The sequence below is a fragment of the Coregonus clupeaformis genome, chromosome 26 (genome assembly GCF_020615455.1).
Source record: "Coregonus clupeaformis isolate EN_2021a chromosome 26, ASM2061545v1, whole genome shotgun sequence".
Classification (NCBI taxonomy): domain Eukaryota; kingdom Metazoa; phylum Chordata; class Actinopteri; order Salmoniformes; family Salmonidae; genus Coregonus; species Coregonus clupeaformis.
In genome coordinates this window covers 12,932,651-12,951,427 of record NC_059217.1, presented here as the reverse complement: position 1 = coordinate 12,951,427, position 18,777 = coordinate 12,932,651, and the positions used below count along the sequence as shown (strand labels likewise).

The window sequence follows — 18,777 nt, the reverse complement described above, 5'->3', positions numbered from 1 at the left end:
CACATGGACAGATACTCCAATCTCCGCTGTGGAGCTTTGCAGCTCCTTCAGGGTTATCTTTGGTCTCTTTGTTGCCTCTCTGATTAATGCCCTCCTTGCCTGATCCGTGAGTTTTGGTGGGTGGCCCTCTCTTGGCAGGTTTGTTGTGGTGCCATATTCTTTCCATTTTTTTATAATGGATTTAATGGTGCTCTGTGGGATGTTCAAAGTTTCTGATATTTTTTTATAACCCAACCCTGATCTGTACTTCTCCACAACTTTATCCCTGACCTGTTTGGAGAGCTCCTTGATCTTCATGGTGCCGCTTGCTTGATGGTGCCCCTTGCTTAGTGGTGTTGCAGACTCTGGGGCCTTTCAGAACAGGTGTATATATACTGAGATCATGTGACACTTAAATAAAGTCAACCTGTGTGCAATCTAACTAATTATGTGACTTCTGAAGGAAATTGGTTGCACCATATCTTATTTAGGGGCTTCATAGCAAAGGGGGTGAATACATATGCACGCACCACTTTTCCGTTATTAATTTTTTAGAATTCTTTGAAACAAGTAATTTTTTTCATTTCACTTCACCAATTTGGACTATTTTGTGTATGTCCATTACATGAAATCCAAATAAAAATCCATTTAAATTACAGGTTGTAATGCAACAAAATACGAAAAACGCCAAGGGGGATGAATACTTTTGCAAGGCACTGTATTATGGGCTTGCAATCTACGGTACGTAGGCAGGTAAACAGCATGTATTTATTAACGTATCAAGAAAAAAATATTGTAGTCTGGCAACATTTCATTCCGAGGTCATTTATTACGTGGTTGCGTCATATTTCTTTGCATACTTTCCGTTGAAGCGTGCATCGATGCATGCTTCAAAATATTTACAAACGGTGTACGCATTTGAGAAGTGCCCTCCTTGCTCCGTTTCACATACTTTGATTTGGACTCATCCGCCGACCCTCTCGTGGTCCAATTTGCGTGCTCGGAGCACGGTAGTATGCATTTTGAGAAACACGCAGGTCTTATCTTTTTAATTTCTTTAAAGGGGCTGCGTTGGGTTTAGTGGGATTCTATATTCTGATAGTATTATGATGATGTCACAGCAGTGGTCACAGGCGGGCAGAGTCCCTGTCCTCTGATTTGGACTACAGGGATACCAACAGACTGATAGACGGAGAGAGATGCTGTAGTCTCGAACTGATTCCTGCAAACACACACTGAGGTAGACTGTGGCCAAACACAGAAAATACAACTACCAACTCCTTTTCACATTTATAGCTCTACTCTTTTTTTTATTTTATTTTTTTACCTGACTTTCAATATTTAAAACACTTTGACAAAAAAGCTAACTGTGATTTTTGTACAATGATAATAAAATAAATAAAATATGAAATATCTGTAATTTTTCAAAGATGATGGTGATCTTCTGAATTAAAAATTGCATACACTTGTATACACCGCCATAAAGAGACAATGGCAGTATGTAGAGATAGAGATCCACCATTTATCTCTCGTTATGGGCATGTACTGTATGCACAGTTGCAAGGGAGGTTTCCCACTTTTCCTTTCTTTTTTACCGGACACTATATTCTTTAGTATTTATAAAGTAAAAAAGTATGAGAGTGTAACTGATTGAGGGAAAAAAACATTTTGGGGGGCATTCGAGTAACATCTAGAATTGGAGTAGATCAAATTCTCAAGAATCAGCGAAAACCAAAAAGGTGTTTTAACACTGTTTAAACTTTGAACACCATAGCACTAAGTGGACTTGCCATTTAACCCTTACAACAACAGACCAACAACTAGCCCACTAGCCCACAAGCTGATGTTCCCCATAGAAACAGATTGATGTAATTTAAGTAGCAACTGTCATATATCTTTCAACATCTCTAAATACCTCGTCATCTCTAAATTCTACTTGAGATTTACGGTATGGATTTAGCTCCCATCGACAAGTGATATTTCTCTCCCTCTGTCTAACATGTATAAATACACACACACACACACACACACACACACACACACACACACACACACACACACACACACACACAGTGTAGCTACACGCATTAGCATGAGTATGTGCCAACAAACAAACAGTAACCAGCCTGTACAATGTACATCCATCTCTCTGGTCTGTGGTTGGTTGAGAAGGCACTGGGTGGAGGATGATGCGGTTCCGCCATCTCAGATACAGACAGACATACAGTGGTTTGCGAAAGTATTCACCCCCCTTGGCATTTTTCCTATTTTGTTGCCTTAAAACCTGGAATTAAAATGGCTTTTTGGGGGCTTTGTATAATTTGATTTACACAACATGCCTACCACTTTGAAGATGCACATTTTTTTTATTGTGAAACAAACAAGAAATAAGACAAAAAAACAGAACTTGAGCGTGCATAACTATTCACTCCCCCAAAGTCAATAATTTGTAGAGCCACCCTTTGCAGCAATTACAGCTGCAAGTCTCTTGGGGTATGTCTCTATAAGCTTGGCACATCTAGCCACTGGGATTTTTGACCATTCTTCAAAGCAAAACTGCTCCAGCTCCTTCAAGTTGGATGGGTTCTGCTGGTGTACAGCAATCTTTAAGTCATACCACAGATTGGATTGAGGTCTGGGCTTTGACCAGAGTACCTTCTTCCATATGTTTGGGGAGTCTCCCACATGCCTTTTGGCAAACACCAAATGTGTTTGCTTATTTTTTTCTTTAAGCAATGGCTTTTTCTGGCCACTCTTCCGTAAAGCCCAGCTCTGTGGAGTGTACGGCTTAAAGTGGTCCTATGGACAGATACTCCAATCTCCGCTGTGGAGCTTTGCAGCTCCTTCAGGGTTATCTTTGGTCTCTTTGTTGGCGCTCTGATTAATGCCCTCCTTGCCTGGTCCGTGAGTTTTGGTGGGCGGCCCTCTCTTGGCAGGTTTGTTGTGGTGCCATATTCTTTCCATTTTTTAATAAAGGATTTAATGGTGCTCCGTGGGGATGTTCAAAGTTTCTGATATTTTTTTATATCCCAACCCTGATCTGTATTTTCCACAACTTTGTCCCTGACCTGTTTGGAGAGCTCCTTGGTCTTCATGGTGCCGCTTGCTTGGTGGTGCCCCTTGCTTAGTGGTGTTGCAGACTCTGGGGCCTTTCAGAACAGGTGTATATATACTGAGATCATGTGACACTTAGATTGCACACTGGTGGACTGTATTTAACTAATTATGTGACTTCTGAAGGTAATTGGTTGCACCAGATCTTACGTAGGGGCTTCATTGCAAAGGGGGTGAATACATATGCACGCACCACTTTTCCATTATTTATTTTTTAGAATTTTCTGAAACAAGTAATTTTTTTCATTTCACTTCACCTATTTGGACTATTTTGTTTGTTTATGTCCATTACATGAAATCCAAATAAAAATCTATTTAAATTACAGGTTGTAAAGCAACAAAATAGGAAAAATGCCAAGGGGGATGAATACTTTTGCAAGGCACTGTACAGAGATAGAGGGGTAAACAGTGATAACTGGGAGATGATGAATGGGCAGGTTAGGGTTAATAACACCAGGCCTATAACTGTAAGCTCTAAACAGCCACACAGGCTCAAACTGCTGAGTGGACGCAGGTCAGATTTACTTACCCTTAGCTCCTGTCTGTGCTTTTCTGTCCCTTATCAATGCTTCTGACAATAGACAATGAGTACCACTGCCTTTGGCTAGAGGGTTAATGGGACAAATAGAGATGTGTGTGTGAACTACTAATGATTGGGCTATTTGTACTTCTCAATGGGAATGCCTTGTAGACACTTTTCAATCAATCTTTATGTAGTTAACACCAATTTGTGATTTGCGCCACATACAATGTGCGTGTGTGTGTGTACTTTAAAAACAATCAGGGCTTTGTCTTGTGCTGGGAAGAAGCTGACAGGAATGTTTAAATGTCTGTATGGAACATAATAATATGACTGTAAATGGACAGAGGTTTACACTTTCATGACCCATCTTTAGATATTGGAGTGATGGGTTACAATCCAAATTGTGGGGAGGGGTACACCACAATCCAAACGGGAGGGTGTGGGATTGAAAGAAACCCAAATCAAAGGCGGGGGGAAATAAGTTCAATATCTTTTTCTTTAGGGTAGGAGGGAGAAGGGGTTATGAATAATGAGCACACAGCAAGTCCGAACACGGACTCCACCGCCAATAGTAGAATGTCACCTCAGCCCTGGGGGGAAAGCAGCACTTGTACAGCTACAGCGTGTCCAGGTGATAGAGGGAGTGGGATTAACAGTCCCCCCCCATTACCACCACCACCAGTAACACCACCTCCCTCCTTTAGTACACACACACACACCTTCATCTAACTGCTCCCTCCCTCCCTCTCTCTCGCTGCTGCTGCTGCCGCCCGCTATGAACTCTGAATGCAATAGGAACTTTCCGGAATGTTCGAATCAAAAGCATTCAACCACAGTAACATGGAAAATTCCACCAGCAGCCTGATTCTGACCTCCTTCCTGTGTCAGCGAACAGTACAGCCAATGGGCTGTCATTATATGGGGAGGCGGCGAAGGGTGGTGGTAGGGTCAAAACAAACCCAGTTGTATGAGGACAAGGGGGTTGTGATGCTAGCCACTCATATAAAGCACTGCAGTATATCTCTCTCAAAGTCCTGATGCTATGTGGTCCTGCAATACATCCACCTATATGGGCTTCTGACTCAATCTCCAGCGGAGGAGATGGAGAGCTAGATCGATCTCCTCTGACCCTACTATAACCCTATTAACACCACTACCAACAGCACAAGCCAAGACAGTGAAGTACAATCATCAGGCCAAGACAAACTGTCTGTCCAAGCAAGCAGACATCACATCTCTAGCCCCACCGATAACATCAATCAATCAAACAGATAGCTAATGATCAACCAAAGATAGACACATTTTAACACAATCACATAAATGTTAAACAATAGATAACAACATGGACGTCTACACCATGGCTCCATCAGACCAAGGCACCATTCATTCCCATTTCAGTTTTTGGTAATTGTCGTTCTAGCATAGTGGCCACCCAAACTCTTCCAATGACAGGAAGAACAATATTTGAAAGATGCCGTGATTTTTCTAAAATAGTGGGCTGCCCTTTGTTGCTGAGGAGAACAGGGTTCTCCTGAGGGTTTGAAAGAGAAGTAAAACCACGTGTGGAGGTCTAAGACACAACAGAGCACTGGCGGCCGATTAGTGTGATATCTGGGGTTAGAAAAAATATATATAAAAAAAGAGACTGACAAAAAAAAAACATCTTACCAGCAAAGCCTCTGATGAAAACATTACAAATATGAACTATGTACAAAAAAATCAATATTGTATATATTCTATATAAAATATTGATATAAATACCAATATTCCATATATACTATATATATTATATATATTCTATACCCACTAAAATATATGAAAGCAGCAGCTATTGGTCAGTCTGAGGAACTATTTTGTCCAACTTTTAACTGTTTAAATATCCTTCAGCCATAATGTGAGGACACAGAAATAAAACTGAAAGAGAACAGAGACAAAAAAAAAAGCGAATAAATTAGAACTATTCACTAAACACCAAAATAATCTCTGTAAAGTTTGGAATTCTGCACAAAACAAATAAATAAAACGTTTTCCTCTACGAATGGACATTTGTTCTAGAGAGTCTTTGCCATCCCATGGTTCAAAACTGTTTAGTCATTGTTCAAAGGAAATTAATACAAGCATTGATAGACACTTCTCTTTGTTTACAGGCCACGTATAAAAAGGCCACTATCTGAAAAGGTTTTCACTTGAAAAACAAAACAAGAGAATGGAAGAGATGGGACAGCCTGGAGAAAAAGAGAGAAGGAGAGAAATAAGAATGTTCACAGTTTTTTTTCTTTTTCCATCAACCAGTCCTGGAAACTTGGCAATAGTGAAAACAAAATAAAGATAGTAGAAAGTTGTAGTAGATGATTCTGGATAAATGCAAAAATGTCTTTCAACATATACCAAAATGTTTGCATCCCGTGTTCCACCATGCTTGGCAGCTGTGGGGAAGAAAATACATGTCCTGAGATCAGTTTTTTTGAAGGGCTTCTGCATTAAAATAGTTTGAAAGCATAGAATGAAGGGGTGAAAAGAGGAGGAGGAAAACCTTAGGAAATGTTAGGAAGGGCTGGATCTGGGTAATGATAAGATTCGTCCGTTTTTCTTGCCACCGTTCATGTGCGTGTAGGGCACGTGTTCCTCGTAGTTGCCCCTTAGGCTCTGGCTGGGTCCATTGTCTCTGGATAGACTGTCGCTGTCGTCTCTCTGGGAGTAGGATGACGGGTCCAGTGGGATGCTCTCCATGTTCTCCAGGTCCAAGTCAAACTCCTCTGTCTCGGGGAGCTTGTTCTCCTCGCTGTAGAAGAAGGAGACCTCCTGGAAGCTGGGGTGAACGTCCTCCTTCAACATCTCGATGATCTCCTGGAAGGTGGGACGCATCTTGGGGTTGTACTGCCAGCACATCGTCATCAGGTTGTGGCTGAGGGAGGAGAAGAGGGAGAAAGATGAATGAATGAGAGAAAGAGAATCTACGGGCTCTATCCACAAGCAGCTCACCTCTGTTGGTCCCCATTGAAGCAAAACTAGCCGTAGGAATACTGTAGGCATGTTGTAGTGGTAACTCAAACGCTTAACCAAGTCAAAATATATACCTCATGTACTTTGTATGGTTGGTACGGCATATCAATGTAAAAGACTACAGATCCCACAATGCACTAAAAGTATACAGTGTTTGAGACACTTACATCCTCTCAATACAGTTCTCTGGTCTGTCCAGGTATCCTCCGTCCATGACGAACTTGAGGACCTGTTCGTTGGACAGGCCCTGGTAAGGCTGCTCTGCTAGGGTGCTGACCTCCCACAACACCACACCAAACGACCTGGGGACAGACATGTACAACACATTATTATCTCAAGCCAAAAACAATAAAAGGATGTGAATAATGAAATAAAGGACTAGTGCCCTCAAATTGAAATCTGGACATCAAAGCCAGTTCCACTGCCCTTTTCATTATTCACCACTAATAAGGGACTGATTTAGACCTGGGACACCAGCTGGGTGCAATTAATTATCAGGTAGAACAGAAAACCATCAGTAGTCTGGATCCACGTCGGCTGTAGGGTAAGATTGAAATACCCCTAGACTAGTGTAACAACTGAAAAAAAAAAAAAGTGGTTATAGAGTTACTGTAGAAATTAAGAGGTTAAGATGGGGGGAGTGGAGAAAGATGTTCTTCTCTCAAAAAATAGGTTAAAGAGATTGAATAGAGTGGAATAAAAAGATTGAGCAGAAAGGCCCATCTGACATCCGTGGCAGCCAGGTGTGTCCTGCTGTACTCACCAGCAGTCTGAATGTGCGGTGAACACTCCGTCCTTCAGAGACTCAGGAGCCATCCACCTGACAGGAAGCAGACCCTTCCCTCCCTTACGGTAGTAATCCGTCTCATATATGTCTCTGGTCATTCCAAAGTCTAAGGGGATGGAGAGGAACAGTTAAAAGACAACCTACAGTAAATAGCATCATCACATCATAACCCTAACCTAATCCTTCCTGTAGTAGTCTGTCTCATTGATGTCTCTGGTCATGCCAAAATCTGGGAGACAGTCATACATCAACCACAGACACACGAGACACAGTCGTTATGAACCCAAGGCTCACACACAGTCATGATTTACTTGTTGAAACTGTAACACCACAGAAAGAATCACATGCACTCTTTTATTCTACTGTACTCTACCTCCGATCTTGACGGTGTTGTCCTCAGCCACCATGCAGTTCCTGGCGGCCAGATCTCTGTGGACAAACTTTTTGGCGTTGAGGTAGGCCATGCCGTCTGCTATCTCCCCCGCCATCTGAATCATCTCCTTCAGTGTGGGAGGGGGTTTCCCTGTGGGGTTATTCTCAGAGTCTGGTCTGAGGCAGCGTAGGAAGCTCTTCAGATCCCCGTGGGTCATCAGCTCCATCACCACCAGAGTGGGCTGGCCTTTAGACACCACCCCCAGCAGACGCACCTACAGACAGAGAGAGCAGGGAGAGTTAGGACCATTGAGATATTATACATTTCTCTATATAAAAACTTGAGAAAATCTACTCAATTTAAACGTATTCCAATGCATGGCACGTACGGCCATGAAACAGTTTCTGTATGTCTCCATCTTGCTGAAAACTATCAATCTACAGTACAGCGTATCCACCCTGTCAACCTTCTTACCAGAGAACACATTCTCAGTCATCATACCCAGATAATAACAAGGTAATAGCTACTGGTTAGTAATGAAAGTGAATGAATAAGCTCCTAACCACGTGGTGGCAGCTGAAGGCCTTCATGACAGACGCTTCGTTGAGAAACTCTATCCTCTCTCTCAGACTGGCCGACTCGTTGACCGTCTTCACCGCCACGCGTGTGTCCGGCTCGCCCTTCACGATGTCTTTGGCGATGCCCTCGTAGACCATGCCAAACGAGCCCTGACCCAGCTCCTTCAGGATGTTGATCTTCTCCCTCGCCACCTCCCAGTCATCAGGCACGTACACTACACAATACAAAAGAAGAAAGTTGTCCTTTTAGTACACACTTTTTTTTGTATTACCGTAATTTTCGGACTATAAGCAGCGCCTTTTTTCCCATTTTTCGACCCTGCGGCTTATATAACGGTGCGGCTAATCTATGGATTTTTACAGCTAACGGCCACTAGAAGACCTCCTAAATCTATGGATTTTACAGGTTACAGTCCACCAACTTTAACTCTATGGGCTCTATGACCGGTCCGCGCCCCCCACCTTTAAGCGGCGGGCTCCAGCAGGAAAAGCTGGAGGCCGGAAAAGAGTGAGACAGGTAGCTCGCAAAAGTAAAAGTGGAACCGAGAGTGGTACAAGAGACAGAACGAGAGACAGAACGAGAGCAAGACAGACAGACATTACGAGAGCGAGACAGTTTGTGCAAAGGAAGTTTTCATGCACAAACCCTCATTATGGAAAACAAACGTAGAAATGCATATGATGCAGCTTTTAAGTTAAAGGCAGTCAATCTGGCTGTAAAAGAAGGAAATAGAGCTGCTGCACGTAGCCTTGGCATCAATGGTGAGACGTTGGAGACGCCAGCGGGAAGAACTGTCTCAATGCAAAAAGTCAAAAAAAGCTTTCAGAGGTAATAAAAGCAGATGGCCCGAACTTGAAGACTTTCTTGAAGATTGGGTGAACACACAGAGAGCAGACGGCCGAGGTGTTTCCACCGTGCAGATCCAACTGAAAGCTGAAACAGTCGCCACCGAAATGAAAATTGAACATTTTAGAGGTGTACCATCCTGGTGTTTCAGATTTATGAGACGAAAGAGACTCTCCATCAGGGCGCGGACGACTGTGTGTCAGCAACTCCCTCCCGACTACCAGGAAAAAATAACAAACTTCGGCGAATTCACACAAAGAAAGATGGAGGAATATTCCATCGGACCGGACCAGATCATAAACAGTTTACACAGCACAGTATATGTTCAATTTGTAAGTCGCTCTGGATAAGAGCGTCTGCTAAATGACGTAAATGTAAATGTAAATGTAGCTACTATTGCACTAAATGGTAACACTTGAATACGTTATGCAAATATGCAACTTGTTTGTTGAAATGTTAATAAATGGGAGCTTCCTCAAGCAGCCATCTCTTTCCCGACAATCCCCTCTGTGCACGAATCCTTACATATGGTAATTAAACATTAAAACACCTGCGGCTTATAGTCCAGTGCGGCTTATATATGTACACATCATTCAATTTAGCTGCTGCGGCTTATACTCCGGTGCACCTTATAGTGCGGAAAATACGGTACACTGTTTTTAGCACGTACACTATCTCACAGTAAAACAAACTTGCAAAAATAGTTTGAGGTGTGGGGTTGGTTGTCCTTACCGTCATTAGCGCTCAGGTACTCTGGGTTGGACGAGGCGATCAGAGGTCCAGTGGGTCCCTCAGTTTGTCTGGAACACACAGTCCTTGCATATTTAATTTGTCTATTTGTCTTGCCAGGCTGTCATTGTAAATAAAACAATTAGACCAAAAATCGAAAATCAATCAATTCTTACTTCTTCTTGAAGATCATGAAGACTCCGCCTCCTACGAATAGCAGCAGGATAAAGCAGATGACTGGGCCAATGATAATCTTCAGTGAACTGGTGTCCTCTGCAACAAACACAGCAGCCATTGGTCAGTAATTTACATTTGAGTCATTTAGCAGACGCTCTTATTCAGAGCAACTTACAGGAGCAATTAGGTTTAAAGTGCCTTGCTACCCTAGTCGACTCAGGGATTCGAACCAGCGACCTTTTGGTTATTGGCCCAACACTCTTAACCTCTAAGCTACCTGCCGACCCAGTCACTCTCATAGAAACATGAACTGGTCAAATGTGTTCCAGAAAGTGTAAGCAGGTCCAGTGCCCATTGGAGCATGCAGGCATGACTTACCATCGGGCATGAAGAAGAAGGTGGGTTCGGTCCAGGAGCCGTTTCCTGCCAGCGACGTGGCACGGATCCTCACGGTGTAGTTCCCAGGATGCACCACTCTCAGCCTGCAGCCTCCAATCTGGGTGTAAGTCTTCCTGGACACGCAGTGATGCAGCTCCTGGAACACATTATTATTACATGGTTATAGAGTGGTTATAATATGGTTACATCATGGTTATAGCATGGTTATTCCACTAAGTCACACATAAGGCTTTGTATAAACAGTGTGACTGTGAACACCAGAGTTTATAATACAGATGTGTGTCTTTCCCTGAGGCTTCTCCTCAACAACAAAGTAGGTGCCTGTGAATCAAACAGCTTTTAACCTAGCATACTAGCACTCAAGCTTGTAAATTATTTTATTTACATAAAACAAAAACAAAAAAAGCATATCTTCTTATCTCTCACACTGAAATATTTGAAATAGCTTCCTTTAACCCCTTACACTCCTGGAAATTGGCCTATATGGATAGGGACAAATTGTAATGTTTCTAACAGAAGAACTATAAAAAGCATATGCATGACTATGGTAGCAATTGAAATAGAACACTTTGTAGATAATCAGACCAAAGGCGAGGACACAATTGTTCCAAACATTACACTGTTGATTTTATTAGCATTTTACATTTTCTGTACTTTTCACAGTATTTGTCAATAAGGAAATCTGAAAATACTCTGGATACATTCAGTAACATATTCTTCGAAATGTTGGAATAGGTACAAAATAAGAAAAATTATTAAAAAGGGGTTGAGTGAGAGGTCTAACTGGTGTCTCCAAGTGGCCACACACCTCTCAAAAACTGTGCACAGTTCCTAAGTAATTTAGGAACACCTGTAGTTTTTTGTTTGGAAGACAGCCCTGCGTCCCAACCATCACACAATTACTGTTGTTGTTTACGCAATCCAAAAACGTTCTATTATAAATCGCAATCTGGGTCAGGTGGGCATCACGTTGAAAGCTTATTATTTTACCAACATGGCTAGCTAACTTATAAAATACAATCTTACAGTGTTAGGCTTTCAAAAGGAACTTCATACAAACAGATTGTAATTTTGGTGCGCATAGAATGGAGTCTTGAATGCATTCAAGTGCATGTTCTGCGTCAAATGTTCTTCACAATACAACAAACATTCTGTTCAGGACAACCCAGTGTATAACGCATGTCATCCTTGTAACTGTGGATCAAACATAGCGATCATAAACATTGATACTGTACATGACATGAGTTTTCAAATATGGAAATGTGAAGTACACATTTGGACTCATGGGTGTGTGGTTAGCTTGTATGACATCAAAACGGTATTTATTATAATCCTCAACGTCTCATCTTGCAGAACACATCGACTCCTCTCGATTTACAGCATTTCCCTCACTCAGACAACAACAAATGTAAAAGTAGCCCAACTAGCAGGTGGAATGGGGATATCTTCTTGTCGCACACGGTGCTCAAGTTTATAATGTCTGTCCGTCAAAACCTGCGAACTGTGAACTGCGCTGTGAACCTGGAGAACCTGCGTTCTGACGTCATGTTTAGCATGTTACTGTGTAGTCACTGGGTTCCAATTTAGGCGTTTATCAATGACAAAATCTGCCATTTTCAACCCATATACAGGATGACAGGGGCTGTGAGTGGAACGGGTCAAGCCACTGAGTGTCAGTAAAAAGACCAACACATTGTTATTACAAAGCAACCAAAGCTCTTCATTCTTTGGTTACTGAGATATCTATTTGATTACACGAGCAGACAGAGGCACAGGGAGCTTCCTGCTCTCCCTCAGATTGGGGAGAGGGGGGGTGGGGGATGCAGGGGGGGAGCACACTGTCTCTTCCACCTCATTCTAGTCTGTTCCTGTTTCTATCTCACAGCCCCCCCCCGGGTCAGGCAGTGCAGTAGTGAATAGCAATGAGTGATGAGTCCACACATTCATCACAGCAATGAACACACACACACACACACACAAACACACAAACAAACCCACACACACAAACACCAATGTATAAGGGGTGACAGTCAGGACTATAGACAGATCATTGATTTCCTTTAATGGTTGTGGTTGCTTTTCAGCATAAGGAACAACACCATGTTTATGAGCCCGGACAATATGGTTGAAAAAGGATGAGCAAAGATCAAATTCAGACTGTAGCTACCATCTATACAAGTAATACATTAAACAAAAACCTTCAAATTCTGTAGACTCAAAAACAAGAAAGAGCAAAGGGGAAATCGATTGATAGAAACACAGTTAAGTTATTTCATCCTAGTATTCATACTAACCTCAAGGTCTCCCAACCTCTTGTAGTTGACTTCGTACAGGATGATCATGCCATTGGGGGCTTTGGGCTCCAGCCACTTGATGTGGACAGAGTCTGGGTGCTCCGACACCATCTCATGGGTCACCTGGCCCACAATGTCATCAGCTTTCTCTGCAGGGAGCGGAGCAGAACACAGGAAGAACCATCAGCAAGGGCAATATGAAAGAAGAAATAAGTGTGTCTATACTGTGTGGTGTACAAACATGCATAATGTTACTCGCAGACAAGCTGTTGTTTATTAGTGTGGGTCTGACTCCGTGTATAGCCTTACTCTCAGGCATGGTGCGGGCGCTGACGTAGGTAGCCATGCTGCAGCGTTGGGGGTCTGTGGGGTGGTTGCAGGCATGGATCTCAATCTGGTAGCTGGTGAAGTGGCGCAGGTTGGAGATGACCGTCGACTCCTTGGCGTACACCACCAGCGTCACCTTGGAGCCTTCCGCCCCCTCGCCCTCTGGGCTGGGCGTGGTGGACGCGTTGGGCAGCGTGGGGGGAGTGGTCAGGAAGCGCGGAAGGGTGGCGTTGGCCACGCCCACTGAGCGGCGCCGACGAGACGGTCTGATGGAGAAAGGGGGAGGAGAGAGTGAGGAGGGAGAGTAGAGGACAGGAGAAGGAGATGAGAAGCCAGGTGAGATGAGGCGTATTATGGTAACAAAGAGCTAAGACGACAAATTTGTCAGCGGAAGTCATTATGAACAAACTTTCAAAATAACCAATAACCTGGTTGTCCTATACTGGGACTTACCTACCTACCTACCGACCTACCTACCGACCTACCTACCGACCTACCTACCATATAGATCTCTGCTGAAGATCAATGTTAGTTACTCCAACCCAGAAACCCATTGTATCTACCCAACACAGCCCACAACACCTAAATCACAGGTGTTTGACCAATTACATTCATGGTCTTCCTATTCTCCATGCAGGGTTAGGTGAAGATAATGGTAAGCAGTCCTGTTCTCTGGTCACAGTTAACTCAGCTATGCTGCCTGACCTTTAAAACAAAAAACATCTCCTCTACACCCATCACCACTAGATGGAGCGCCGGAGCCTTCAGCTAGCCTAGCATCCAGACGTCACTGGGTTTGTTTACATCGGAGTTGAGTGCAGACTGAGAAGTGCTGGGAACAGAACAGGGAGAGGCTGATGGAGAGAGTAGCTTGCTACATTATGGTCCTGCTGCTACAGAGAGTAGTAGAGGGAAGATCCAACTTCCCTCTGGGTCAGAAATCTGCGTTGTGTTTTTTTCTCTTTCTAATGGTTGAGGTTCAAATTGAGGGATGTTAATCTGACCTTGGATCAGATCCCGTGGTTAGACTAAGGCAACTTCTTCCTCAGCAGGCACGGTGACAGCTGCATGGAGGGGCTCTATCTATCTGTATAACAGTGAGTCTTCAGAACGCTGGCTGCCTGGCTGGGCCCACAGTGATGATGTCACAGGCCTACCTAGATCTAATTACAGGCTCTCTTTGACAGAGTGCTTGCTGCCTGGTGATGCACAGACAGACAGCAGAACTGAACATACTCACCCATCACAGCCATGTCACTACACTGCACTACCAGAGAAATACAGACAGTCAGTAGAACAATAGACAGAAATCCACTAACTGGAGTCAACCAAAATGGCAGCAAAAAACAGAACTAGCCAGGTCTGAACCAGGTCTGGACTGGGTCACGGTGGGTTCCAGACAGTCCATTCATTCACATGGTCCTCTGTAGCTCAGTTGGTAGAGCATGTCGCTTGCAACATCAGGATAGTGGGTTAGAGTCCCGGGACCACCTATACGTAAAATGTATGCACGCATGACTATAAGTATTTTGGGATAAAAGCATCTGCTAAATGGTATATATTATTCCCTCTACTGTTGTCTCTCTCTGCCAGTCATAGCAGCACCAGTAGGGTTTAGAGGGGATGAGGGGAATGAGGAGATAACTAGGCATGATGATGACACCAGCCATACTGGATCACCCCAGGTAGAGACAGGTTAACATACTGTGAGAAGGAAGTCTGAGTGACTGTTTCAGCCCAATACCTTCATAAGAGAAGGTGGGAAAGCCATTAAGTTGTGGTGCCATTTCCAAGGCAGGGGTAGCTGTGTTTTACGTTAAGGGATTACAGTGGAGAGACAGAGTGTCTATGTGGTCCTGTCATTGCGTGACGGAGAGGAGATACAGGAGGCATACAGGATTGTCACTCACTAGGCTGTCACTGTTGTGTGTCTGAACTCCTTGTTCACAAGGCTGTCACTGTTGTGTGTCTGAACTCCTTGTTCACTAGGCTGTCACTGTTGTGTGTCTGAACTCCTTGTTCACTAGGCTGTCACTGTTGTGTGTCTGAACTCCTTGTTCACTAGGCTGCACTGTTGTGTTTCTGAACGCTTTGTTCACGAGGCTGTCATTGTTGTGTTTCTGAAGGCCTTGTTCACTAGGCTGTCACACACACCACACACAGGGTCGGGCTAGCTGGATGGCACGCTAGAACACACACACACACGCACACGCACACGCACACACACACGCACTGTATAATCCGGGGACAAACAAAGGGAGAGCAGGGCCCCTGCCTGTGAGGCTGTGCTGTGATGGAAGGAGCACAATGTTCCTGTGACCATGTGAATAACAGCTACAGGGTCACTCTCAGTCAGGGCTCAGACACCCTAACCAGCTACTAGACTACAGCTTGCCCAGCCAGCCTAGCAGTTAGCATAATTACCCTCGCCTCAGCAACTATTACACAAATGCCTTCCTATGGTTAAAAGGGGAAAGTGTGTGTATGTCACAGTGTGTGTGTGTGTGTCTATTTATGTGTGTGTGTCACAGTGTGTGTGTGTCAGCCCAGGGGCCTCTCATGTCAGTCAACAGTGCATCTGAAAGCCAGCTCTGCTTGCTATTCCACCTGCCAAATCAAATCAAATCAATGTTATTCGTCAAATGCGCCGAATACAACAGGTGTAGACCTTACAGTGAAATGCTTACTTACAAGCCCTTAACCAACAATGCTGTTTTAAGAAAGAATACCCCCCCCAAAAAATGAATTAAAGAGCAGCAGTAAAATAACAATAGTAAAATAACAGTAGCGAGGCTATATACAGGGGGTACCGGCACAGAGTCAATGTGCGGGGGCACCGGTTAGTCGAGGTAATATGTACATGTAGGTAGAGTTATTAAAGTGACTATGCATAGATAATAAACAGAGAGTAGCAGCAGCTTAAAAGAGGGGGTGGGGGTTGGGGGTGGGGGACAAAGCAAATAGTCTGGGTAGTCATTATTATTAGATGTTCAGTAGTCTTATGGCTTGAGGGTAGAAGCTGTTTAGAAACCTCCTCCCTATAGGCTGTCTCGTCATTGTCGGTGATCAGGCCTACCACCGTTGTGTCATCGGCAAACTTAATGATGGTGTTGGAGTCGTGCCTGGCCATGCAGTCATGAGAGAACAGGGAGTACAGGAGGGGACTGAGCACGCACCCCTGAGGGGCCCCCGTGTTGAGGATCAGCGTGGCAGATGTGTTGTTACCTACCCTTACCACCTGGGGGCGGCCCGTCAGGAAGTTCGGGATCCAGTTGCAGAGGGAGGTGTTTAGTCCCAGGGTCCTTAGCTTGGTGATGAGCTTTGAGGGCACTATGGTGTTCTCACATAGATGTTCCTTTTGTCCAGGTGTGAAAGGGCAGTGTGGAGTGCAATAGAGATTGCATCATCTGTGGATCTGTTGGGGCGGTATGCAAATTGACTGGGTCTAGGGTTTCTGGGATAATGGTGTTGATGTGAGCCATGACCAGCCTTTCAAAGCACTTCATGGCTATAGATGTGAGTGCTACGGGTCGGTAGTCATTTAGGCAGGTAACCTTAGTGTTCTTGGGCACAGGGACTGCTTGAAACATGTTGGTATTACAGACTCAGACAGGGAGAGGTTGAAAATGTCAGTGAAGACACAGCGCATGCTCGGAGTACACGTCCTGGTAATCCGTCTGGCCCTGCAGCCTTGTGAATGTTGACATGTTTAAAGGTCTTACTCACATCGGCTATGGAGAGCGTGATCACACAGTCGTCCGGAACAGTTGATGCGCTCATGCATGTTTCAGTGTTACTTGCCTCAAAGCAAGCATAGAAGTAATTTAGCTCGTCTGGTAGGCTCGTGTCACTGGAAACCTTGTGGCTGTGCTTCCCTTTGAAGTATGTAATAGTTTGCAAGCCCTGCCACATCCGATGAGCGTCGGAGCCGGTGTAGTACGATTCGATCTTAGTCCTGTATTGACGCTTTGCCTGTTTGATGGTTCGTCGGAGGGCATAGCGGGATTTCTCATTCGGGACTCGGTGCGGATGTTGCCTGTAATCCATGGCTTCTGGTTAGGGTATGTAAGTACAGTCACTGTGGGGACGATGTCATCGATTGACTTATTGATGAAGCCAGTGACTGATGTGGTGTACTCCTCAATACAATCGGAAGAATCCCGGAACATATTCCAGTCTCTGCTAGCAAAACAGTCTTGTAGCTTAGCATCTGCTTCATCTGACCACTTTTTTTATTGACTGAGTCACTGGTGCTTCCTGCTTTAGTTTTTGCTTGTAAGCAGGAATCAGGATGATAGAATTATGGTCAGATTTGCCAAATGGAGGGCGAGGGAGAGCTTTGTATGCGTCTCTGTGTGTGGAGTAAAGGTGGTCTAGAGTTTTTTTCCCTCTAGTTACAAATTTAACATGCGGGTAGAAATTAGGTAAAAGTTTCCGGCTACTAGGAGCGCCGCCTCTTGATGAGCGTTTTCCTGTTTGCTTATGGCTGTATACAGCTCATTGAGTGCGGTCTTAGTGCCAGCATCGGTTTGTGGTGGTAAATAGACAGCTACGAAAAATATAGATGGAAACTCTTGGTAGATAGTGCGGTCTACAGCTTATCCTGATATACTCTACCTTAGGCGAGCAAAACCTCGAGACTTCCTTAGATGTCGTGCACTAGCTGTTGTTGTTTTTTTTAGGGGGTAGATCAGCTTTAATATTGCAGATAGATTGTAACTTCCATCAATGTAATTGTCTGCATCACTTCCAATCCCCCATATGTTTTTTTTTCTGTTTTTTCCTTGCATATATATACACATTATCTCACAAAAGGGAGTACACCCCTCACATTTTTGTAAATATTAGAGTATATCTTTTCATGTGACAACACTGAAGAAATGACACATTGCTACAATGTAAAGTAGTGAGTGTACAGCTTGTATAGCAGTGTACATTTGCTGTCCCCTCAAAATAACACAACACACAGCCATTAATGTCTAAACCGCTGGCAACAAAAGTGAGTACACCTCTAAGTGAAAATGTCCAAATTGGGCCCAAAGTGTCAATATTTTGTGTGGCCACCATCATCTTCCAGCACTGCCTTAACCCTCTTGGGCATGGAGTTCACCAGAGCTTCACAGGTTGCCACTGGAGTCCTCTTCCACTCCTCCATGACGACATCACGGAGCTGGTGGATGTTATAGACCTTGCACTCCTCTACCTTCCGTTTGAGGATGCCCCACAGATGCTCAATAGGGTTTAGATCTGGAGACATGCTTGGCCAGTCCATCACCTTTACCCTCAGCTTCTTTAGCAAGGCAGTGGTCGTCTTGGAGTTGTGTTTGGGGTCGTTATCATGTTGGAATATTGCCCTGCGGCCCAGTCTCCGAAGGGAGGGGATCATGCTCTGCTTCAGTATGTCATAGTACATGTTGGCATTCGAGGGGGCCCCAAAACCATGAGTGCTGCCGGCACTGTAGATCCCCAGTGCCGGCAGCACTCATGCAGCCCCAGACCATGACACTCCCACAACCATACTTGACTGTAGGCAAGACACACTTGTCTTTGTACTCCTCACCTGGTTGCCGCCACACACACTTGACACCATCTGAACCAAATAAGTTTATCTTGGTCACATCAGACCACAGGACATTGTTCCAGTAAT

The 18,777-nt window shown here is 44.2% G+C and overlaps 1 protein-coding gene across 1 annotated transcript in view; it reads right to left on the bottom strand.

The window, feature by feature from the left end:
• Positions 1-5,735: 5,735 nt before the first annotated feature.
• The window catches only part of LOC121540392 (insulin receptor-like), a 208,826-nt gene continuing 195,784 nt past the window's right edge, over positions 5,736-18,777 (bottom strand). Inside the window, exons 11-20 of the mRNA XM_041849235.2 lie at positions 13,113-13,396; positions 12,804-12,952; positions 10,489-10,645; positions 10,110-10,206; positions 9,937-10,004; positions 8,343-8,572; positions 7,780-8,053; positions 7,383-7,512; positions 6,787-6,921; positions 5,736-6,521 (exon numbers count right to left, since the gene is read on the bottom strand). Of these exons, the coding sequence (XP_041705169.1) occupies positions 6,161-6,521; positions 6,787-6,921; positions 7,383-7,512; positions 7,780-8,053; positions 8,343-8,572; positions 9,937-10,004; positions 10,110-10,206; positions 10,489-10,645; positions 12,804-12,952; positions 13,113-13,396 (1,885 nt within the window). The 3' untranslated portion in view covers positions 5,736-6,160. The remainder of the gene's footprint in view (positions 6,522-6,786; positions 6,922-7,382; positions 7,513-7,779; positions 8,054-8,342; positions 8,573-9,936; positions 10,005-10,109; positions 10,207-10,488; positions 10,646-12,803; positions 12,953-13,112; positions 13,397-18,777) is intronic.